Raw genomic sequence first — 25,287 nt, 5'->3', positions numbered from 1 at the left:
TTTGCATAAATTAAAATATACTGCAGTTTCTGTGCTGTAGCTATTGCACACCCCCCTCCTCCAAGCCGCTCCACATCTGGCTGATGCATCCGCTTCCCTCCTACAGATCACTGTCAGTATTGAACTGCCTACGTCACGACATCGTCCTCCGCAGTGACGTCACTCGGTGCTCAAGGGACTGATGCCATTTGATCCTGTTGTTTTATAATAAGTTTATTGGAAAGTAGCCTGCTCACCAAGAGCTAAAAAAAAAAATTCCAAGGAAGTAATATATAATTTCCCAGTTTAACACCCATTTTTCTGAACCTACAGCACCCTGAGGTGAAGCTTCTGTTATTATGATCAGTGAACAACTCACTGTTTTCCTCATTATAACGGAATTTAATAATAGACAACCCATTAAATAACATAGATAATGCTCTATGTTATTTGGGCTATTGTCCAGCAATAAATCAATTGTCTTTTAGAGAATGTTTGACACCCTCCAAAGACAAAGTTTAACCTGTAACTTGTTTTAAAAAGAATTAATTTGTCATCCTTATGAATATTTGTAATTATTCTTATTCTTCATATTCGGCTCTTATACAGTTTCATGATTACATCATTAGTCTGTGTGAATTGTTTTAGATACGTAGATAGACAGATACACACATACATACTTTATTTATCCCTAAAAGGTAAGGAAATAGCTAACTCTTTAAACGTCTCATCACTTATTTTAAAAATGTTTGTATGCCAGCGCTCAACCCGTCATATCTTGATAATCCAAGGCTGGAACCAAGAGAGGATCTCAAGTGTCTGGAGTCGCTCCATAAAGAAGGAGTCGCTCAAGGTTTTGTGTCTGTATTGCTTAATGACAGTAATGGTTGTCAGTCCGATTGTTTTTCCATCACTCTTATCTAATCCCTCAAATACCATAATGGATTTACTCACAAGAAAGCATTTATTCAGGGCCCTGGAAGCAGAGTGTACACTTGAATGGAGCATACAGAATGATTATCACTCACAGAGAATCCTCACACTTTACACACAGACACAAACAAACAACCCATTGTAAAACGAGGCAATGATTCCCCTCAATCTCCCACCCTTGAGACAGCTTGACCACACACACTGATCTCCTACAAGGACACATCTTATCTTTAGGGCTGGAGCCTGATGAAGTATACCAGAAAACACATAGTTATGAGCGTCATGAATGACCCTGGCCTAACAGAGACTAAGCGTCTCAGTACAAAACTACAGCATTTCAGTAAATTTCCATTACAGTCAGTAATTTTTCTCCCACACTGGGGAAACTCATCCTGAAACAGAATACATTAATATTACGTTTATAGCATTGGAGAGAATTTGTGAGTTTGAACAATTCAGTCCTAGAACAGAACAGCAGATACAGACTGCAGTGAAGATGTCATCCTGAGATAAATACTGGTGCTGCTCCACACACAATGGATAATGGGCAATGTGACAGCAGCCATGATGATTTTACTAGGATGCAGGCTTATCTGATTCACAGCTGTAAGCCCGCCATTTATTCAAATTAAAGACATTTGCATATGCACTATCATCAGAATCACAATAATCTTTATTGACAAAGTATGTTTACACATACAAGTAATTTGAATCCGGTATAGTGGCTCCAAATGCACTCACACAAAGTAACAACAAGAATCTTCAGAAATATACACAAACAATGACAATATAGAGGTGAAACTGTTTCAAATTTTTTTTAAAAAATGACATGTGACTTTATATACATGTAGCAGGAAGTGAAATGTATTGCAAATTTTGTATTTTAAACTAAAATAAATATATAAAATTTTAATTTTAATTTTGAATTTGAATAAGCTTTATAATTAATAAAAAATAATATATATATGTACACACATACACACACACACACACACACACACACACACACACACACACATATATATATGTATCACATGTCTGAAAAGGAGAAGAAAGAAGCAACATTTTAGTCTGACCCCCAATCAATCAACTTAAAGATTCACATAGTCCAACTATCTGCTCCAGTGTCCATCATACACAACTAAACCTCTATGTTCATCCTCTTCATACATAATCAAACATTATCAAATCAATAATGTGATAAAAAAGAAAAAAAAAGAAAGCCAATAACAACAGTGTCACCATTAGAGAGGGTTACATTCCCCTTCCTCATTTCTGTACCTCGCAAAAATTGTTTTTTTGTACATCTTTTTAAACTGTGTGATATTTTTACTCTGTTTGATTTCTTCATCCAGACCATTCCTCAAAGTCACCCCACAAACTGAAATACACATATTTTTAAGATTGGTGTGAACACAACCTTGTTTTAAATTAAATTTTCCTCTTAAGTTTCACCCCTTCTCTCTGTCTAAGAACATTTTTTGTATGATGCCAGGAAGTAAATTATTTCTTGCTTTGAACATTGTTTGTGCAGTCTTAAATTCCACCAGATCCCTGAACTTCAAAGCTTGTTAGTGTGTTCATGATATCCTACATTGTTTACTATGCTTATGGCTCTTTTTTATAGCATGCATAATGATTGTAAGGTGCTTTTGTAGGTGTTGCCCCAAACCTCCACACAGTAATTCAGATATGGTAATACAAGTGAACAATAGAGAGTGTACAATGCTTTACGATCCAGAATGTGCCTTGCTTTCCCAGAACTGCAATGCTTGTTGCCAACTTGGCTCGCACATATCTTATATGAGGTTTCCAGCAGATTTTGTGGTCTAATATCACACCCAGAAATTTATTTTCATATACTCTTTCTATATTAACATTATCTATCATTACTTGTATGTGTCTGTTTATTTTATGATTCCCAAACAACATAAGTTTAGTTTTGTTCAAATTTAATGATAATTTGTTTGTGTCAAACCACGGTTTTAATTTACTCATTGCGGGCATAACCACCTCCAAAAGCTGCTGCAAATTCTCTCCAGAACAGAAAATACTGCTGTCGTCCGCAAATAAAACAAATTTCAATATCCTTGATTCCTTACATATGTAATTTATATATACAAAATAAACAATTTAGGGCTTAATACTGACCCCTGTGGGACTCCACAAGTAATATCCAACATGTTGATTTGTAGTCACCTATCTGTACCAATTGTTATATTTTTCCTATATAGCTTTTCAACTGATTCAGCACAACCCCTCTGATACCATACCTTTCCATTTTATCAAATAATACATCATGACCGTTGGTATTAAATGCTTTTCTAAACTCTAAATACTCCCACTGCATACTTCTTATTATCTATACAACTGGTTATTTCTTCTATTAACGCCATTAATGTAGATCTGTTTGTTCTGAATCCATACTGACTGTCCATCAAGAAATTATGCTTCTCAATGAAATTGCCCAATCTTCCATTAAAAAGTATTTCCAATATCCAATAATTTGTAGTTGCAGTGGGTATTATAGTGACAGGGTTATTGCACAGTGCCTGAGTTAACTGTTTATGAGTGTGATGGCAAGGAGGAAGAAACTGTTCCTTATCTGAAACATTATTAAGAGCCTGCAGAGACAGTCGCTAATTTGGTGTAAGTGTGTGGATCAGTCTCTATAACTGCCATCTAGTGGCGTCATCGAGTCAAGTCTTATTGTTTTGCTGTGTTTTACCAGATTTCACTGCACAGTGTAACCCTCTGTTTTCGGGTGGATTGTCTCTTTAACGAGCGCAGGGCTATGTCCCCTTTAAATTGAATTCTATTACGTCATAAATCAATGCGGAAGTATGTACGCAGGGAACAGGAAATTAGCATTTTAAGTTTTGTTTACATGTGACACACATGCAGTTTGGTAAGTGTTACAGATGACTCCAGTCTCTGAGTAAACATGTTTAACGTTCAGTGACACAATTATATAGATATACTCTTCACACGACTGTTCAGAGCAACAGATTTAATTACGTAACAGCATCGTTACCGATGTTTGAATTAGCTTCCTAGTGAGCTGCTGAACGAGAGCTAACCTGGCTAGCTGGCTGCTCTGCCCCATAAGTTTCAGTTTCCTTAGTAACTGTTCAGTCGTGATATCAGTAGTGGCGAGTGCGACAGCTCGTCGTACATTGTTCACTCAGACGACTGTTTTTGTCACTTCTTCTGTTTTTTCTGTCATTGTCATCAGCGGAGTTGATGCTGAAGCTCCGTGAAGAACCGCAGCATGTTCCCCCGCAGCGCTGCACCGAGGGGCAGGTCAGTCTACAGTCATGGTCCGTACCCGCCGCCCGCTGTGCCCCGATATTACGATTACAACCATCAAAGAGCTGCTGGTGTCAACAGGTGAGCCTGACGAAGGAGCTACCGGTGTTGGGAGACATCAGCAGCATCAGTTAAATAGCAACAGTTTCGCAAAAGTCACTCCTCTGCCTTTGTCCTGTACAGTAATGTTTGCATATGTGTTTGGTAGTTTCCATGTTCCTGGACCGGAGAGGTTGCCTCCATATGAGTGGAAGCCCACACCATCCACCTCCCGGGTCCCTCCTCCTCACGCACCAACAATGATCAATGGACGCAAGTATGTATTTTACCCCATTTACTCACTTCTGAATCAACTGTCCCATTCCTCTATGTCTTAAAGTTTCCCTCCGCTCAATAATGTGTTTTTCCTCTTGCTCCTTCAGTTGATTGTTTGAGCCTCAATGTACAGAACGATGTACTGTATGTGTAGAGTTTGACACTAGAAGGATGTTTTCACATTCATCTGCAGAAAGTGGAAAGTTTCTCTGTGCTCATTGAAAAATCTGATTTTAAGGAGTGAGCCTACTAGCATGATTTGTGACATCACAAATAGTTTGGAATCAAATCCTGGTTCAGTAATCAGAGCATTTTATAAACATCTTAAAACATTTCTGGGAGGGGATTTTTAAACATCTCCTGCATGTGTTTCCTTTATCATGATGTTTTTCCAGGAGGAGTAATGATGAATACAGCCACCATGTTGTGAAGCGTCAGCGCCTTGACTCCTCTTCCCGCCCACTGATAAGCTCCCCTCCAGTTCAGATCCCTCCTCCCCTCCATCTCCACGACCAAGAGATCGCAGGGTCCTCGAGATCATCCTTCACTGGAAATGATCGCTCTTATCACAGCCCACACTCCCATCTGCACCCTCAGGTGTCTGCGATCCCAGAAGGCTCCAACAGCCTGCAGGTCTATGCTAAAGACAAGGTATAGTGAGATGGCCTTAGCGTGTAGCTGATATAAGTCTGACTGTTTGTGTGCATGTATGCTTGGTTTAATCAGTGTCACATGTGTTTGTGCCCTCAGCTGAGTGGTCAGATGGTGGAGCTGTACGAGGCGTGCCAGCAGCAAACTCCCGATTTGGTTCGGAAGGAGACGTGCCGAACTCGGCTGCAGCAAGACATACAGGGTGTCTACGCAGGTGTGTATGAAATGTACAGTCATGTTCTGCTCTGACTTTTTGTCGTGATCCTTATTCACCAGCTGTGTTTCTCACACAGTGGCACGACTTTACTTGACTGGATCCTCTATGAGCGGTTTAGGCTGCCGGAGCAGTGATGCTGATCTGTGTCTGGTCCTCAAGGGAAATGTGAGTATCTTTGACTTTGCCCTTTGCCTGTCGTCCATAGCTGTGTGTGTGTAAAATGCACATTCACAGATACTCACTTCCTCTTTACCACCTGCATGTTTTTCTGTTTTCTGTTTCAGAAAAGACATGATCCTATTCATGTACTCTCTGTGCTCCAAAGATTGTTCAAATCGCTGCGTGAGTAATGAAGAACTCTGCTTTTGCAAATTTGAAATTATTATTATCATTAAGAATAATTTATGGTCTACTATTAACATAAAATTATCTTTGAACATGGTACTTACTCACTAATAACTAATTACTGACTGTTTACTTAGTGATGAATGAAATAATACTCTCTGGTTAGTCTCTGTTGTCTTGGGTGAAAGTACTTAAATTCTGGGCTCACAAAGCAAGTTGTACACACACAGAGTTCAGTATCCATGATGCTTAAAGCTCTTTGTCAAAACATTTGTCTTAAACAGTCACATACACTCCCATAGTTATCTCTGTCTGGAGCCAGTCTGCATCATAGTCATAGTCTTCTAATCTTCTCGACTGGTTCATCAGGTGTCTCTTTCAGTATGACAAAGGTTATAACTGCCTCTTAGAATTGAACAGTTGACCTCACAACGATTCAGTGTTTCAGTTCACTTTCAGTAAATTTCCACCACACTAAGCTTTGCTTATTAAACTAAACTAAAAGCACTGGGATCAGTTGTGGGCTCTTGCAGTAACTTTTCTTCCCTAGAATTTATGTTCTCCGTAGATTTCACTAGATGGAGCTATTTACCCAGTGGAAAAAGAGTTTCAGGTTCAAAAGAAAGGAAACTAAAACTACCGTAAACCTCACAATGTTTGTTTTGTTTCATAGCATATGTAGAAAGGACTCAGCTGATCAGAGCCAAAGTGCCAATCCTCAGGTTCAGAGAGAAAGGCAGGTAGGAGCAAAATTGAAACTGAAAACTGTTGAAGCTTGTTTTTACAACATCATTGGAGTCAGATTTAAGTGATAATGTGATTCTGGTACCACTCATCCCTTCTTTAGTGATCTGGAGTTTGATCTGAATGTCAACAACACGGTGGGCATCAGAAACACATTCCTTCTGAGGAGTTATGCCTATGGTAATTGATTTAATTGATTTTTATTTAAATAAATCTGCTGTCTGTTCCTAAGTCAGGTGTTCCTAAGTCAAAAAAAGTTTCCTGTTATGACCTGCTGTGTTTGCATGCTCTCTCTCAGCTGATCTCAGGATAAAACCCATCATCCTTGTTGTCAAGAAATGGGCACGTCACAATCAAATCAATGATGCCAGCAAAGGAACGTTGAGCAGCTACACACTGGTGCTGATGGTGCTGCACTACCTCCAGAGTCAGTAGACCATCACACGTACAGACAAAATCTTTCTTCAGTCTCATTTGTGCGTTTGACTCATTTTTGAATCTTATCTTGTGCGTCTTGTTGCCTTCACAGCTCGTAATGAACCAGTCCTTCCATCTCTACAGAGGGACTACCCAGTAAGTGTAACTTTCTCATCCGGGGCGGTTACAATAAATGCATCTTTTTTTGTGAATAGTTTACAATTTAAGAAGTCAAGTTGTATGTTTAACTACAACTTTACTACTGTTTAACTAAAATGTCAGATATAAAGTCATTTCTTCTCTCTTCTTGTAAATAGACATTTCTGCATCACTTGAACTTGAACCTCATCCATCACAAACAAAGAATCTATTTTACAAAAAAAAAAAGTTCTGTGGGCAAAACTCTCTCATATTTCTAAGTAGCAGTCCCACTCAGTTTTGAGTCTTTTAATCATATATATGCCTTGATTTTCAGGAGTGTTTTAATCCCCTTTTGGACATCAATGCGGTTCCAGAGGGACCTAAACACATCCCCCCCTACATCTCAAGAAACCAGTCCTCTCTGGGAGAGCTGCTTCTGGGCTTTCTCAAATACTATGCCACAGACTTCAGGTATCTGTCAATTGCAACACATTACTGAGTCTAGTGTTTCAGATGTTTTCATGGTTTCTTTTCCTTGCTCATTTTCTCGCTCCCATTCCTCGTCCCGCTCCTCTTGCCAACTTTTCTCCTCTCCTTCCTCTGTCCTGCATCCTCTTCTCTGGTTTCATGTTGCTGGTTGAAGGGCAGTAGCAGGTGCGACCTTTGGCCTTACACAACACTAACATGACATACTAGGATGCCCGTGTTTGCAGGATGTGTGTTAGCGTGACATGCCACAGTTGTTAGGTGGACAAGGTTGATTTTACTTGTTTTATGTCGTAATTAAGAAACATTTTAGTATCAAATACTTAAACAGGTATGAAGTTTTCATCATGGTGGTTTCCTACTTTCTTAACAGACATTTGTTTCAACTCAACTTGCAAAGATTGAAATCTGTTGTAGTGAGCTTTTTTTTTTTTTGCAATGGCAACATTTGCTGTTGTGAAAAGATAAATATGTTGATTTTCAAGACTCAGATGTTGGTTCCACGAGCATTTTAATGCTTCGATAAGAATGAGTTTGAAAAACTACTTGCCACAATATCACAGGACAATCATGCAACTTGTGCTACATGTTCACATTATCTTTCTCAAGCAAGTATGAAGTGTCTGCTTTTATTTTGCACTGAATTTAACTGAAACCAGTGTTTACCTAAAAGGTAAGAAACCAGTCAGAAATCATATGGTCTGATTAGTTGGAAAAAAATATTAGCAATTTATAGTCAATTTGCTGAAATGTGTAAAATCACAGAAGAGACTGTGGCCTTTGTGTTAATTTTCAGCCTAATAAACACTAAATCATTTCCTTGCTGTTGTTTTTTTTTCTGTTCTGGTGTCACACAGGTGGGATAAGCAGGTGATCTCTGTCCGAGAGGCCCGAACTTTGCCCAAGAACAATTCTAAAGAGTGGAGAAACAAGTACATTTGTGTGGAAGGTAAACATTTCAGCAGATATAACATGACACCACCATAAACAATTAATCAACAATAATAACTGTAGCATCAGTGTAAGAAATGTCCGCAGTAATGCTACATATCCTGTGAGTGAGAGTGATTCCTTGTGTTTCAGAGCCATTCGAAAGAAATAACGTCGCCAGGGCAGTCCACGAGAAGGTCAAGTTTGATGCCATCAAAGCTCAGTTTGTTGAGGTACACGACAGTCCTGATAACTGTGCTCCTTTCATGTGCTTTCCCTTCTTCTCCAAGCTGCTGCGGGCCAGCGATGAGTTATTCATAATCCTCCTGCTTCTCATCTCCTTCTGTCTGTGCAGTCATGGCGGATACTACAGAAGAGGAAGGACCTGAACTCGATCCTCCCCGTCAGAGCTATCATTAATAAGGAGTCATCCAGGAGATAAGGGGATTCCTCTAATTAGACGAGCTGACGGGAGTCTTCTACCTCACGACAGGCCTTTCCCCAGAAATGATGTAAGATCTTTGCTGACACAGGAGCCCCGCTTCCTCCAAGCCTAACAGCCAGACAGACTCTGGCCGCCCTCGGTATCGGTCACATACAGTACTATATGTCCTGTGGCAGTACCTGTTGAAAATACTGCACTCACTGTCAAATGCTTTTGCTGCCTTTGCCAAATTTATGTAACTGATAAAATTGCAGTAAGTGAAAGTAGAGGAAAAATACAATATTTGTGGAGTGACACCAGAGGGCTCTGAAATCAAACTCCTGTCACTCAAACTGGATGTAAGAGACGCTGCACTGGAGCAGGATAATGGTCAGTGTTGTTAGAGATGGTTATTGTTGCGACACAGACCTCTTTTGCACATAACATCCTCGGACAAGTGTGAGAAGACGCAAAATGATAACCTGCTTAGCGTTAACGTTTAACAGATCACCTCCTATGATCTCAGTTTTAGTTACATCCTCATCGCTACAGCCATACTGCACTGTCATTTTTGAAGATGCCAATTTGTTTCATATGTTTGTATATATAAATAATGTCTTGAGCCTGTCTGCACCAATTTGTAACATCAAAGTCGTTTTTTAATTTTTCTAGGTCAATAGTGAAGCTATTGTGGGTTTAAACTCAATAGACACTTTCTTTCTACAGCTGCATTAAAGGCCCTTCTCTTTTTTTCATCATCATCATCTTTAAGTTCTCAGGTCCTCTGAAAACTGAGCTTGTTTTTAAGTGATATTTAAGTTAGTGGCCCAATTCAAGTGACTCTGAGGTGATCACTGGAGGCCAGTCTCTGGATGTTCCTCACCTTTATTATTACTCCTGATGTGTTGTATTATTTTTCCTGTGTGGTATCGTGACTTGTTTTCTTTTTTCTTTCTTTTCCTTGTTGATTTATATTTTTCCTTGGCTCTTTTTGTACATTTTGTACATTTACTGTAAATTTAAAAAAATTAAATCTCTAAAGATGTATGTTTGTTTTCACTTTATATTTTTTGAGCTCTATGTGAAGCCCACTGGATTCTTGGCAATGCTAATAGAAGTGCCAAAATTATATTAAATTGCACACTGGCTATGTTTGCACCTGTCATACATGTGCAGATGTATTTGGCAAAGTGAGATTTGTGGGCAATGTGTAATGGACCATTCTGGGATATGGGATGTAATTAGGACTCACTAACTACCATATTGGGCAACACTTTACACTTTTAAGTCCCCTTATTTAGCATTTATAAGTAGTGTACAAACTATTAATGCGTTATACCTGACTATAATGTAGTTGTTAGCAGATTTAAGTGTTTATTAATGTTTTCATCTGCAACTTTAACTCCTGTTGGCATATGTAGGTGGAGACTGGTGTATAAACAGATAATGAATGACAATATAATAAAATAGTTACAATAATATAGAATATGTCTTCATAGGAGAAGTTACAATTGCTGAAAAATACTGTACATACAGTATATACTATACATATAATAAACACTTAAAAGAGTCTGCTTACAACTACACCATAGTGTGCTTTAAACCATTTATTAAATGTTTGTATACTGCTTATGGATGTTAAATAAAGGGGGCCTAAAGTTTTACACAATATGGTTTTATGATCTTGGAGTTAAAAATCAACATCACTGATTTTATCCACATTCATGTGTTACTCAGTAAGTATCACCTGAGACAGATATTGACCATAATCACATATAACAACCCACATCTGGTCCAATCCACCTTAGTCCACCTGTTTATGTAAATTCTGATGTATTTTTGTTTGTCACTCTTTACTGTCACCTGCAGCTCTGACGTCACTCGGTATGTCAAGGTGCTTGTGACTCATAGGTCTTAAAAAAGATGCTAAAACTAAGAATGACTCCAGGATGTTCACACCTTTTGTTCAAGTGTTCTCTGCAGCCTTTTCTGACAGCTTGTGTACAGGTTTTTGTTCTGGTTTGACGCCTTATTACACCTAGTTTTACGACTTCGGCATAATGCCAGCACTGTTAGGTGCTAGATACTTTACAAGATGTGTGTGTATGTGGGGCCCTCTGGCCACCAGCAGCAGGGGGGACCAGGAGTACTGTTTCAGCACATGGCCTATATTTAACTCAGCAAAGGGGATTTCTATCTTAAAGGCACATTGCCTCATTCAGCTGTGAGCCACGGCACAGACCAGGAGCCACGTAATGATTATATTGACATATCTGTAACAATCAAGTTATAATGTGTTGAAAATCGAACTTCTTTTAAGAATTTTTTGTTTTATTAGTGTGCCTAACTCAGAACCCAGTGAGACCTACAGCCTTCTCACTGCGTTGCCCCTCTCCATATCCACTCCCCTCTTTTCATTCCCCACTCAGTTTATTTCTGTCCCTCGCTGAGTCAGATGGACAGCTCCCAACTTAGAATGACACAAACAGGCAGAGCGACTCTCCTGAAATCAGAGTGGCCGAAAACATCAAGAGGACTCTAAAATATACAGAAAACAACGTTGTGGGAGCTGTGAAGGGAAGAGCTGGTGGATATCGTCAAGATGGAGGAATATGAGAGTCTGGACGCGGATATGACAGAGCTGCAGGATTTTCAGTGTGGGCCTTCAGATTCCATCAGCCAGGACGATGAAGATGAGGTGGAGGAGCTGCACAACAGGTGCTTAATACACTTGTCTGGACCTGACAAGCTGAATAACCACAATTATGTGTGACTTTTCCTTGTGTAAAGTGATGTCTTTTCTGTTAGGAGATCTTACCAAGAAATTTATCGAATGAAATCTGTGCCAATCCATTTGCTTTCGGGCTTCTTAGCTCAGATAGATTTTGTCAAATTGTTTCAGTGTCTCAGTGTCTGAAGGGTGTGACTGTACAGGTGGTTCCAAGTTAAACAAAGCAGTGCTCATTTAACACATATAATGATTATCTGCTCTTCTCCTGATGTGATCATACAAGGAATTGCTCGACACTGAGGGCAGTTCTATTTGGCTTTTTAATATTATTTACCATCCCATATTTTACATCTCATTTATCATGTGTCATACTGGGTGCTCTAGCTACTCTTGCCATGTCAGAAATAGTAGAAGACACTGATATGTTGGATGCATCTTAGAAGGCCAGGCATTTCGTCTCTAATATTACATGAATGACGCTTTGGGACATCACTTTCCTGTCACCCTGCTTGGGCCAAGCTGGATTCATAACAGGAGGGATAGCACAGAGCGCATTTGATCATAAGTTTTTCAACACACCTCTCACATTGGCACCCTGGCACTAGACACCTGGTCTAATGCCGGAGATATACACCTCTTAAGCAATCATCTTGATAAAAGATCAGCAGGTGTTACTGTGTTTTCAGCTTAGATTTGCTAAGTTGCCTCAGTGGTGCAAAACGTGGTGGTGAATTCTATGTTGGCACACATTACTCAGATATGTTTTGGTTTGATTCATTGGTTTGTTCTCCGCTTGCATTTCCATGAGCTGTGTCGAAAGGATCTCCCCTTGCAATCTAGTCATGCCACTCCTCTTCTTGTGAACAGCCTGCCCTCCTTTCTTTAACTCTCTCTGTCCATTCCTCATTCCTTCAGTCTGCGAGAGGTTGTCCAAGACCAGTCTGTGAAGCCCAAACTCCAGTGCCTGATGGTGGATCCATCGTTCTCCATGGTCACTGTTCAGAGTGAGGACAGCGGTATTGTTTGGGAGACGGCCTCTAGTCGCTGCTCTACTCCCTGGGCCTCTGAGACCAGCTCCCTTTCTGAAGCCTGCAGCATGGAAGGCTCTGGAGCTGCAGGCAAGATCACCATCGTCTTCGATGAGGACAAAATAATACGCAGGAGGACGAGGTCTGGAGGAAGGAGCAGCAGGCTGGGGGACAGGCTGAGCCGACCTGGCAGCTCAAGATCGGCTTCAGCTCTGGGAGTGGAGAGACCTGAGATGGCAGAAGTATCTCTTCCCAATGTCAAACAGGAGAAAACTGAAACAGAGTCGGACTTGGAAGAGATCAAAAACAAAGATCAGCAGCTGTTTAGTTTGATTTCAGAGGGTTACGAGATCCTCAACATCAGAGTCCCGTCAAAACTTCCCACTGTGGATGAAGAAGAGAGCACAGAGATGCAGGACAATTTGTCTTATCTGGACCAGACTCCCAAGATCAAGTCCAGAAACCACCAAACCTGGACAAAATCACAGGATGATGTCCTGCCAGAGGACATGGAAATATTGGATCACCAAGAGGTATTTATTGATTTATCTGATTATTAGAACTTTTTAACACTAGTTTTGATTTCAGCTGACCTTTTCACATAAATTAGTATATAAATTTGACCAATAAAAAGCCATTAAAATGTACAATATGTCCTCTATGGATTAATATACTGATTGTAATTGCTCCACAGCCCTCGAAGCAAGACTCTTCTCAGTCAATAACAGACACAGAGCTCAGAAACACACCCACACCGAAAGAGCACCAGCAAAGCACCAGCGACATTGACTACTTTGAGAAGTTTACCCTTCTGGATGAGGTGGTTCCCGGAGAACAAGCTCCAGAGCTGCAGGAGGAGGTAGAACATCCTGCAGTGAAACCCCAGGCAGAGGAGCAAAAGCCTGCTATGGAGACAGCCACAGACAGCCAGTCAGCATCAGAGGACTCCTTTGTCTTTGTTACAGATGTGGAAATAGTCGGGGAACACCTGGATGAGGTCTTCTACGGAGGTGGAGCTCCTGCTGATGAACTGCACCAGAGAGAAGACGACGAAGCAAAGGATGAAACAGGGATGAGAACACGAAGAGAGAGCCAGAGACAGTTGAAGGAGAACGGTTCTGTGTTGTTTGGGAGTGAAGAGTCCGTCCTCACCCCTATCTATATCTCCCCTGGACCCCCTAAGATCATTGACCCCATCCTGCTGGAGGAGCCCACCGCCATGTCCTTCATGTACTCTGACCTTTACAAGGATGCTGTAGGCGAGAGGAGGAGGAGCGATGAGGAATACTCTGAGCCAGAGAGCGTAGCATCTGAGAAATCTTTTAAGAGATCTTTGTCAGATTCGGAAGAGGCTGACGGGTACCTGGAGAAGTTCACTTTGAAAGATGAAACTCCCACAGTGGAGGTTCAGTCAGAGTCAGTGGAAGATAACAAGGAAGGGAAGATGATTTGGTCACAGAGTAAGTTTGAAATGACAGGATGTCTAACGAGAGCAGTGGAAGAAGAAGACAAGGATGAGATAAAGTACGGGGAACCAAAAGTGCAGGGAGTCAGCAATGAGGAGATGAGAGAAGATTTGCAAGAGAAAGGGGAAATAGTTACAGAAACAGAAAAGGAAAGGGAGGAAATACAAATCTCTACTGTGACTGAAGAGCAGACTGTCAGACTCGCATCAGAAGAATCAATTCAGGAGTCTAAACTGACAGAGGAGAAGATGCAGGATCAGGAGGTGAAACATGATGTAAAAAGAGACCAGACTGAGCCTCCTGAGAGCCATACTGACGAGCCTCTTCCTGAAACTCAACAGGTGGACAAGGAAACAGAGAAAACAGGGGAGAGTGTGGAGCACCAGCGAGAAGAACCAGCAGAAAAAGCTAGTGAGCAAAGTGTTATTGAGTCCAAGCAACCATGTCAGACACAACAAGAGACAGAAAAAACAGCTGAGGTGCTTGAAGAAGCAACAGAGGAGACAGCAGTGAAAGCACCTGTAAGCACTGAGGTGCCTCAGACTGTCATTAAATCTGAAATACAAACAGAAACCACTGAGAAGAGTTTGTATGAGGAGGCAGCAACTGACTTTGAGATGGTAGCTGCTGATGAGAAAGAAATAATTGCAGCAAAAACAGAAGAGGAAACAACTGACACTGAGATGGTGGCTGCTAATGAGAAAGAAATAACTGCAGTAAAAACAGAGAAAGCAGCAACTGACACTGAGATGGTAGCTGCTTATGAGAAAGACATAACTGCAGTAAAAACAGAGAAAGCAGCAACTGACACTGAGATGGTAGCTGCTTATGAGAAAGACATAACTGCAGTAAAAACAGAGAAAGCAGCAACTGACACTGAGATGGTAGCTGCTTATGAGAAAGACATAACTGCAGTAAAAACAGAGAAAGCAGCAACTGACACTGAGATGGTAGCTGCTTATGAGAAAGACATAACTGCAGTAAAAACAGAGAAAGCAGCAACTGATACTGAGATGGTGGCTGCTTATGAGAAAGAAATAACTGCAGTAAAAACAGAAGAAGAAACAACTGACACTGAGATGGTGGCTGCTTATGAGAAAGAAATAACTGCAGCAAAAACAGAAGAGGAAACAACTGACACTGAGATGGTGGCTGCTTATGAGAAAGAAATAATTGCAGCAAAAACAGAAGAGGAAACAACTGACACTGAGATGGTGGCTGCTGATGAGAAAGAAATAACTGCAGTAAAAACAGAAGAAGAAACAACTGACACTGAGATGGTGGCTGCTTATGAGAAAGAAATAACTGCAGCAAAAACAGAAGAGGAAACAACTGACACTGAGATGGTGGCTGCTGATGAGAAAGAAATAACTGCAGTAAAAACAGAAGAAGAAACAACTGACACTGAGATGGTGGCTGCTTATGAGAAAGAAATAACTGTGGCGAAAACAGAGGAGGAAGCAACTGACACTGAGATGGTGGCTGCTTATGAGAAAGAAATAACTGCAGCAAAAACAGAGACCCCAGCAGAAGTGAAAGAACTTGAAACTATAAGACAGGAAATGTTCAACTCTACTGAATTCTCACTTGAAATAGAGGCATCAGCAGAGACATCCCTGTTTAAGGAAGAAGAAGCAGTTGCTCCCGAAAAAGCTGCACCTGTTGAGGACATCACTGACTGTGAGCCAGTGGTGCACGCAGTAGTGGAGATAACTGAAAAGACAGTGGATGAAAAAGAAATCCAAACTAAAGTTCACATTGATCTTCAGGAGGTAACAAGTGCTGAGGCAACAGATGTTCAAACAGCAGTTCCAGAGGGAGAAAAAAGACAGGAAGCTTCAATAGAGAAAATTGTGGTTGAGTCACCAAAGTTTGTACCTGAAGCTGATCAGGAGTTAGAGGTTAAAACTGAAACTTTGAGTGAAGTAACAGAACCTCTGATGCCGGACGAAGTCATGACAGATTCAGGCAAGAACGAGCATGAAATCCTTGAAACCGAGAAGCATCAACAAGACAAATCAGCAGCTGGCAGTGAAATGGAGAAAACTAAACTGACAGCTGAAGCCAGAGCTAAAACACCCACAGAAGACACTAGGACTGCTGTTCAAGATCTGGGTGATGAGTTAATCCTCCTCGTCCCTAAAGGACGAGCTGTAGAGATGGACATAGAGATCGGTCAGCATTCGGGGAAGATCACAAAAAGTGATCTCTCTGAACTTGACAACACATGCAAACAACCCATAGCATCTGAAAACACCACAGTATGCTCAGAAGCTCTTCAGGAAGCAATGAAAGAAACAATAGCCGAGCCTCAACTGGAAGAAGAACCAGAAGAAGCTCTGAAACAAGAAGCATTACTCACAAATGAGTTGGACAGGAGTTACTCACCTGCAACACCTGTGGAGGAGGCTGATGTAGAGGAGCAGAAGACAGATGGGGACTTAAAAGAAGACAAGGCCGTCTTTTCCCCTCTGAGGAGCTTTACTCCCCAGGAGGATTTATCTGAGCTACACAGAGAGGATGTAGAAGCAGCAGAGGTAGAAGAAAAGGCAGAGATGTACAGGGCGGAGGATTCACCAGAAATAAACATTATGACAGAGTATATAAGTCCAGAGATTGTTGTGCACAGAGAAGACGTAGGACAAAAGATAGAGCAAGATGAAGCAGTTGCAGAGGGTCCAGAGGTGACTGAAGAGGAGCCTGAATACGAGATGATATCCAAACAGGATGCCAGAGAGATTACAGAACCTGAAATACAGAGAGATGCAGAGGAGCCGAGACCTGAGTCTGGTCAGGAGAGAGAAGAGAGGATGGAGATGAAGGCAGAGACGGAGCAGAAAGTCTTAGATCTGTCTGCAAACGAAGAGCTGATTGAGGATGACTATGAGATCATCGATGCTGAGGAGGAGATTCAGGCTCGGCTGGCTGCTGAGCTGCAGGGGATGGACTGGTTCTGTCTCACCTGTGAATGTCTGCTGTCCAAAGACGACTGCGAGTCTGGAGAGCATCACAGCCACCAGGTGACTGCTGTGGACAAAGCCTACGAGGAGATCAAGGTGATGTATTATGTGGATGTTCATATGATGTGTGAATATAACAGTAACATTTGTTTTAGAGTTTTTAGTGAGTTTTAGTGAGTTTATATCAAATTTGCTCTTCAGTTAACATAAAAATGATCATTTTTTTCTTGATTGACATCCTTATCAGCTATATATTACCAACAAGTAGACCATTAATAACTATTAACAATAATTACTGCTTATTATTGTATTAACTACTATTAATTAATATGCATTAGTTGCTATATAACATTAACAAATGTGTCCAATATGTCTATACTTTGTCTAAACCAATACTATACAAATTCATAGCTTAGTTTACATGCACATTATTAGTAAGTAAATGATTTTTTATATGATGTAGTAGAGGTGTGGTGAGGTATGGCAAAATATATTTTTTTTAAAGGACATTTAAAGGAATAGTCCAACATTTTGGGAAAGAAAATGTAAAGAAAACAAAAAAGCGTATTTCCCAAAATGCCGAACTATTCCTTATCCTTATATCTGTGTTATAATAGGCGGCATGAATGCAGAACACAACTATTTATACGCCGCTGAAATGATGCAGCAGCTGCCCTCACGACTCATAGCATGCTGTAATAGCAACTCATCGTCATAACACGTTACCAGCATTATTACAACGAACAGTTATGATCAACACACACTTTACTGGCATTAGTTTGGGTCATCATACAATAAACTGGTCCTAAATTAGTCGGCTGTAACTTTTCCACTCAGACTGCTGGCAGGCTGCGGACATGCACATTGAATTGCTGTAATGTAATGCTCTGCTTTGATCGGTGGAAAGGTCCACTGTGACATCATCAAGTGGGGACTGATATGTGATCTGTTCACACACACACACTGTTCTCGCTTGCTGTCCCTCTGGGTCAGCACAGGGTCAGCCTCTGCAGTCAATAGTGTTAAAGCATTTTATAGTAATCTGAAAAGTAATCTAGTAATCTTTGGTTGTCTTTTACTTTTTGAGTTTTCCAAAGGTCACTTGTTCACTATTAACCTGCACATTTATATATTTATCTTATTAATATAATTAGAGACCACTCTGTAACAAGATTTTTCAAATGTTTTTCAGTGATCTGTGAGGTCACATTGGACAATATGAGTGAGGTGTGATATATCAGCAAACAAGTGAAATATTCTGGTAAACAATAAACACAGTAAAGTTTCTGGAACCTAAATCAAAGGAAAGCTGGAACAGACAGAGGATGATTGACTATCATTTCCAGATGATATTTGAACCGGGTCTTAGCCATTTATTTTATGTGAAACATTGACAGCTGGACTCTAAATGAGACAAAGATCAAAGCTACAAGGGGCAAGTCTGACTTCAGCACCATGAAGTGCAATCTATTGAGATACTCCACGGGGGGACATTGATCCCAAAACAACTTAGGAAAACTGTATCCAGTCCAATTCTCTAGAATGTGTAATTCACTCCTATGCCTCTTTATACATAGACATCTAAAACTATGCTCACACGTTCTCCCTCATACACACACACACACACACACACACACCTGTTTTCTGACACTTAGTAGAGAAGCGGTCAGCCTCAGAGCGATCAGCAACCACAGCTTGACCTATTAAATCTGAGCTGTCACAGTGTTCGGGTGGTGACAGGGGATTACTGCTGTTCTTCCTCCTGGAATATCCTCCCTGAATTTTCCCTTAAAGCTGCACAAGGCAGATTACCTGCCTTATCAGTCCAAATGACAACAATAGAAAAGAGCATCCATCCCCTGCTGATGGAGATGGATGGCAATTTTATTAAGATTGCCTAAATAAAATCATTTTTTCTTATTTTGCCATTGTTGGGAAAATATTTGTGTTTGGTACCCAGTAAGTGATGAATTGAATCTCCATTCATAAATAGAGAGTTAGATTGACTGTCATGAATAAATCTGTTTTTCTCGTTATTTCCACCAATAATGAAGAAGAAATTTAAAGATTCCCTCCAGACATGTTTTAGGATATTTAAAAATCCTCCGCTTGGAATAATAAATTGTATCTGACATTTTTTTCCACAAAAAATGTTCAGTTAGCTCAATAAATATCCTTAAAATGACATCTACTCCCTCTCCCTCATTGAAAAATCCAGAAAACTACTGCTGCATTGCTTCATATCAATCAAAACCGTGTTGCACTCTGATCAGGTTTTTATCCCATCACCCGTCAACGATAATACATCTGCTGTGACATCACTGGTTGGGGAGCAGCCACAATGTGATTCAAAGTGTCAGCGCAGTGAGAGAGCAGTGCAGCAGCAGTGTTGATTTAAAGCGTTAATGTGAACATGTTGCGAAGATGATCCTTCCCTTAATCCCAGTTACATCGTTTAGTGATTAGAGGCTCTGGAAAATAAATGTGAAACTTAACCTGCCTGTGTCTGTGTATCAGGAGAGGCTGGGTGACTGGATCTCAGAGCTACAGGGGAGGTCCGAGAACATCGAGGACCTGGTGTCTGAGCTGGAGCTGGCCTACAACTCTGTAGAGGTAAAGCACACTGACTTTATTGTGTTGTTGGAAAGAAATGATGCCATAATTATATATCTGAGAGATAAAAAAGAGAGATAAAGACTTTTTCTGTGTAAAATCAAAGACTTCTAATACCAAATGGGACTCTTTATCATTCTTACAAGCATCATCAGATTATAAAAAATGATTGATACACTGATTTGGCATCATCTCTCCTGTCTGTCTGTCTCCTCTCATCCAGGACCACTGTGTGGAGGCCGAGGCGGCGATGGTGGTGCAGAATGAGGAGATGATGGCTCTGGTGATGCAGCAGTACAACAACATGTCTGTCAACATGGAGGAGGAGAAGAAGACCAAGCTGGAGCAGCTGTATGACCAGATCGTCTCCTTTCAGGAGAGCATCGACACCGCTAAGGCTACTCTGGAGACCACGGCCAGAGAGGCTGAGACTGACGCTCGGGTGAGTCCAGATGCTTCTGACACTTGATGCTACATTTGCCCTCTCGTTGGTGAGGTGGGTTTGTGTCAAATTTCTGATCAATCCCTCTTCAATCTGCTCTCCCATTAGTCACCTGAAGACATTCATGCAAGGTAATGTGCTTTCAGTGAATGCAGTGTGACCTAGTTTTGTTTCCTATACACTAACATACTGGGTAGTGATAACCAATACAGCATGCTGCTTGACCTGCAGAGCTATAAACTCTGTTGTAACTGTAAACTGTAGGGTCAGTTTCATTCCAAGCGCGACCTATAGCAAAGACGGTTTTTGACACTGACTTGTGGTTACAGCCAGAGGCTAAATACTGTGGTTGTGTGGTCAGGCTCAAGGCAGCTCTGGAGTCAGCCATGTCACTGGAGCTGGGTCCCAGGGGACTGCTGGTATTTGAGGACTATGCCAAAGGCAACTCTTCCAGCTCAAACCTCACACAACGAAAGGGAATCCCAGGTTGGTCTGATATAAACATGTTTGCAGATGTATCTCAGATATGCAGGAGGTCTGTTTTCTTGTGCTTTTATGTGACAGTCATGAATCTTGTATATTTCCTCCCTCAGTGCCTCAAAGGCCCACACTTCAGCCCCAGGAGCCAGGCTCAGCCACCAGCACTAATGTCACCGTTTACTGGAAAATCAACCCAGGAGATATCATTGACTGCTTCCAGGTCTACTGCATGGAGGATCCACAAGGAGGTAATTACTCCCAGGATGATGTTTAAACATGAAAATGGTTGTCAAAGTGGCCAAAATTCTGTTTTTCTAACATCTGAAAAACGAGTGATGTCTGTTCTGAGAAACAGTACATTTGCTATAGGTCTTCTATGGATTTTATACTAGTATATTCTGATATTTGTAGTGGGCATAGTTTTATTGACATAATATATAAATTCAAGTGAAATGTTTGAGTTCTTTTGTCTCAGTGTTACCACATATCTGTATTGCTGTTGTCTGCAGCTGTGTCAGAGGAATACCGTGTAACAGTGAAGGAGAGTTACTGTGTCCTGGAGGAGCTGGAGCCTGACAAGACGTACAAAGTGTGGGTGATGGCTGTCAACTATACCGGCTGCTCTCTGCCCAGCGAGAGACTCTGTTTCAGAACTGGTCAGTCAACACACTGGAGCTTAAGTTACAACAACACTACAACTTTGTACTGGAAAGCATAGTTTTTATTGTCGCTAGCATGATGGAGAGAGTTGGATTCTTCAAGTCAGTGTTCTTCCGTATTATCTATATTTTTGAAGGCATCAGTGTGGCTGAGTGTTTCGAGCGATTACCCTTCAAAGCAAGAAGACGTTTTCACACTGTTACTGTTTTAAATATCTGGCTTTGTTTCTGGCAGCTCCATCAGTGCCAGTGATTGATACTGAGTGCTGTACTGTCACGTGGGATTCAGCCATGTTGAGATGGAGCTCAGGAACACAGACCGGACAGAGTTACACCTTGGAGTACTGCCGCCAGTACGAACTGGAGGGAGAAGGGCTCAGGTGGGTCTAAGACACCTCGCAGATCAGACCTGGATCACAAAAAGCTGCAGCTGATTTAACAAGATAGGTGTCTGGGAATTTGTAAATCACAAAAAATGTATTAGCTGAAAATGTTTCATGTTATGTGTTTGTAATTTCAACCATGCTGGGAAAGGCAGCTAGCTAAAACTAGCTGAGTAAAAGCAAACTTAGTCAAACTTACAGTTATATATTGCCATCTTTGGGGGTACAAAAGCTAATTCCTTTCATTTATGTCTGTGTGTATGTATGCTTGTGCCTGTATGTGGTGTCTTTACAATACTTCTAGATCAATCTCAGGCATTAAAAGCTGTGAGCACAGGGTTCTCCTGCAGCCCAATGAGAATTACCTGTTTTACATCAAAGCTGTGAATGAGGCTGGAGCCAGCGAACAGAGCGAGGCAGCACTCATTTCCACCAAAGGTAAAAAAAACCCCCAAAAAACCTAAACTATCTTTGTACTGCTATTTGTGTGTCATGTTACACAAATACAGTCACAGTGCAGAAGTCACATAGTTTCCTTAATATGTTTCTCATATTCATGTCTTTCTTTAACCTGTTACTGTTTCCAGGAACGAGGTTCCACCTGCTGAAAGACTCAGCTCATCCTGCTCTGGAGCTGTCAGCGGACGAGACCACCCTGCACTACTCCCAGGACACATATGAACACGTACCACCCACAGACAAACAGTGAGTTTAACACTGTTTCAGTCATCTTTCTTCCACTCTTCAGACCCTGGAAACTGTATAAGGAATGTGTTTAATTTTTAAACTAGAGTTTTTGTGTTTTCCAGGTGCCCATCCATCCTCGGTGAGTTGTTGCCAGCAAGAGGGCACTACTACTGGGAGACCATTGTTTCAGGAAGTGAAGCTTACAGGCTCGGAGTGGCATACAGCACAGCCAATAAAAACAGCCCACTGGGAGAAGACAGTCTGTCGTGGTGTTTGCAGTGTATCCCTTCACCATCCGGGTAGGGATAAAGCATTTCTCCTCATTTTTAAAGGTGTTTCCCATCATTGTTTAAGTCTAAAACATCCACCTGCGCTCTCTTTTGTCTCTCCAGTTGCAGATATCAGTTGCTCCACAATGACGTTCAGTCCAGTGTGTTTGCGATAGAGTTGCCTGAGCGGGTGGGTATTCTCCTAGACTACCAACTCGGTCGTCTATCTTTCTACAATGCCCAAAGCGGTCAGTTGTTGGGTACCTTCAGCCAGCGCTTCACCCAGATGTGCCACCCTGCTCTGGCTCTGGAGATGCCCGGCCACCTGGAGGTCAGCATGGTGCCAGAGGTGCCGGAGTTTGCCAAGGACAGCTAGCTCTGCTGCCTGCCTCACACACTAACGAGTTTACAGTTCATGTTGGACATTTATTGATTGATCTTACTGTATAATGATTACAATGATCACTGCTGAATTATGTAGAAAAGCGCCGATAAGAAGGGACATTCAGAATACTAACATCCACTGAAAAGTTAAAAGATATGATTGGATCATTAAGAAAACATGTTTTCTCTGATTGAACATGAACTCAATTTAACTTTTTTTCGTAATAGAAATAGAAACTTCTTGTAAATATCAAAACATAGTAGTGCAAATTATTGATGAGGGTATACAACTGGACTGAAATTGGACTGAATTTAACTGAAATTGGGTACTTTGATTTTTTTGTCACAGTTAGCATCTTGAATTTTGTTTCATCAAGGCAGAAATTAGATGTTGAGGATAATTTTGTAATTTTTACCAATATACCCAACGCTGATGTGAGTTTTGTACTGTTTTGTAACTGTTCAATAGTTTACTCATTTTCAGTTTTCTCCTCTTTCATCAAACCCTCACTGATATATAACTGCGAGTAAAGGCTCTGATTGCATATTGAAGTCCAACACAAACATCTACAAGTTAAAGCCTCTTGTGATCCTCAAAAAATGTATCTCCAAGAAATATACTGCAGCACTTTTGAACTCATTTTCATATTGTGAATATGCTTGTTTTGTATAAATAACCTTTGTAAACAGATATGATCACTTCTATATTTTGTTATGGCGATGAACTGTTTTTGCTTTCACTGTCTTGTAAACTGATTTTCATGTTTGAGCGGAATGAATATGATTATTTTTCTATTTGCACAACCTGACTGATTGTTTTGTACTCAGCTTGTTAGCTCTCTAACACCAGCTCACCACTAGAGGGCCTCAGTACTCCATCAGCTGCAATATTTCCTGAGCTTCTGAGTTAACCTGTTCTCTGTCCCAGATAATATGGACAGTTTAAGTTAAAGTCAGATCAGTTACTGGTGGTCATGCACCTAAAGATGAAGGGGAGTGACGGCAGTACTTCGACTGAGACAAAAAAAGGATCTTGAACAATAACTATTCAGATAACGATGGTGAACCAAACAACCTCTGACATGAACATAAATCAAATATATATATTTTTAATAAAAGTATTGTTTTGTTTTGGTTTTCCTTAAAATTTCATTTCATTTACCCAACATACCTACTATGACACACTATAAACTTACTGTATCAGCCTTCAAATATGTGCAAACTGGTCCACAAATTAACTGTGGGCCTCTTGAGTTTAGATGACCCTAAATCACAGTTAAAAAGGCCTGAATCCATTTCTGCAAAATCTATCACACACTTATTCCTAGACTTCCAGTTTGTTTTTTATGACATACAGCTACTGTAGGTTTGTGAGCCACACACCCTCCTGACAAAAGTACATGTTTTTCCAGAGGACATGTCAGTTCATAGTTATTACACTACTATTTTCCAGGCATTCGTTCCTTTTTTCCTTCTCATCTGTGACACCTTTCCTCATTTCTGGGTAAGCAGAGAGGGGAGGAGAGAGAGAGGAAGAAGAAGAGTGTGAAGCAAAAACATGCAGAACAGGGAACAGCTTCTGACTTCCATGCTCAGCTGGAACGTGAACGAATAAACGACTGACTCATCTCTGTTGTCTTGTCTTCTGGATTGGGAAGAAGTTGGAACAATTCATGTTGTTTTGTAGCTGAGCTCTGGAAGGATCTGATTCTGTTGCAGCAGAGAGTTTTCAAAAGGAAGTGGGGTGTTGCCGGCCTGTTTTTGTTCCTCATCTCACCAACACGGCTCTTTGACAATCCTGATTATGATTTGATGAACATATTTTTTTCTCACTCAGCAAATCAGAAGTACAGAGTGGCAATTGTGAAATGAAATCACTCAAATTGAGAAGATACACTTACGTTTTTTTTTTAGTACAAAATTGACAACAGATCCACATGTGCTGTTTATTTCCCGTCGCTTTAATAATTAAATATCTGGCCAAGAGAAGGCTCAGCAGGAGTCTCTCCCTCACGTGACTGATGACTGGGACAATATCTGATGTCAAGTTTGCATCATTTCCTCTCAGCTTAATTACTCTCATTGTTTCCATCTCTAAAGCCAAAAAACGAACAAAGAGCGCTTTATCCTCCCAATATCTAAACAACCGATCACACAATCAGGGAGGCACGGCAGCAAGGGTGAAATCTTCTGTAATCATTACTGGAAATAATAAGACATCCGATCGCACGCCTTGCTGCTTTGAGGAAACATTGACTTTTTCAGAAGAGAAATACCAGTGGCAGGCACATAGT

At 40.9% G+C, this 25,287-nt stretch overlaps 2 protein-coding genes across 2 annotated transcripts; both read left to right on the top strand.

Moving 5' to 3' along the window:
• The first annotated feature begins 3,728 nt into the window (after nt 1–3,728).
• tent2 (terminal nucleotidyltransferase 2) lies at nt 3,729–9,896 on the top strand. The gene is made up of 15 exons (XM_042421277.1): nt 3,729–3,820; nt 4,148–4,302; nt 4,430–4,537; nt 4,932–5,187; nt 5,287–5,401; nt 5,481–5,569; nt 5,689–5,746; nt 6,423–6,489; nt 6,597–6,673; nt 6,792–6,920; nt 7,023–7,066; nt 7,386–7,522; nt 8,395–8,486; nt 8,621–8,700; nt 8,823–9,896. Exons 2-15 carry the CDS (start codon nt 4,184–4,186, stop codon nt 8,907–8,909), a joined length of 1,458 nt encoding a protein of 485 aa, XP_042277211.1. The 5' UTR covers nt 3,729–3,820; nt 4,148–4,183; the 3' UTR covers nt 8,910–9,896.
• A 1,504-nt stretch (nt 9,897–11,400) lies between these two features.
• cmya5 (cardiomyopathy associated 5) lies at nt 11,401–24,133 on the top strand. The gene is made up of 14 exons (XM_042420208.1): nt 11,401–11,609; nt 12,538–13,183; nt 13,345–17,172; nt 19,594–19,689; nt 19,913–20,131; nt 20,250–20,262; nt 20,465–20,617; nt 20,725–20,859; nt 21,121–21,267; nt 21,506–21,650; nt 21,958–22,091; nt 22,241–22,358; nt 22,463–22,639; nt 22,733–24,133. Exons 1-14 carry the CDS (start codon nt 11,494–11,496, stop codon nt 22,983–22,985), a joined length of 6,180 nt encoding a protein of 2,059 aa, XP_042276142.1. The 5' UTR covers nt 11,401–11,493; the 3' UTR covers nt 22,986–24,133.
• The last annotated feature ends 1,154 nt before the right edge of the window (nt 24,134–25,287 follow it).

Source organism: Thunnus maccoyii, chromosome 9 (genome assembly GCF_910596095.1).
Source record: "Thunnus maccoyii chromosome 9, fThuMac1.1, whole genome shotgun sequence".
NCBI classification, from domain to species: Eukaryota; Metazoa; Chordata; class Actinopteri; order Scombriformes; family Scombridae; genus Thunnus; species Thunnus maccoyii.
This window is presented reverse-complemented; position numbering and strand designations above follow the sequence as displayed.

Excerpts from the sequence above, each read along its gene's own strand:
- cmya5 (XM_042420208.1), top strand. The coding sequence starts at position 11,494 with ATGGAGGAATATGAGAGTCTGGACGCGGATATGACAGAGCTGCAGGAT. Across the intron at positions 11,610-12,537 it reads GTGGAGGAGCTGCACAACAG|TCTGCGAGAGGTTGTCCAAG; the intron begins GTGCTTAATACA and ends TCATTCCTTCAG. Across the intron at positions 22,640-22,732 it reads TGTATCCCTTCACCATCCGG|TTGCAGATATCAGTTGCTCC; the intron begins GTAGGGATAAAG and ends TTGTCTCTCCAG.
- tent2 (XM_042421277.1), top strand. The coding sequence starts at position 4,184 with ATGTTCCCCCGCAGCGCTGCACCGAGGGGCAGGTCAGTCTACAGTCAT. Across the intron at positions 5,188-5,286 it reads AGGTCTATGCTAAAGACAAG|CTGAGTGGTCAGATGGTGGA; the intron begins GTATAGTGAGAT and ends TTGTGCCCTCAG. Across the intron at positions 6,490-6,596 it reads AGGTTCAGAGAGAAAGGCAG|TGATCTGGAGTTTGATCTGA; the intron begins GTAGGAGCAAAA and ends TCCCTTCTTTAG.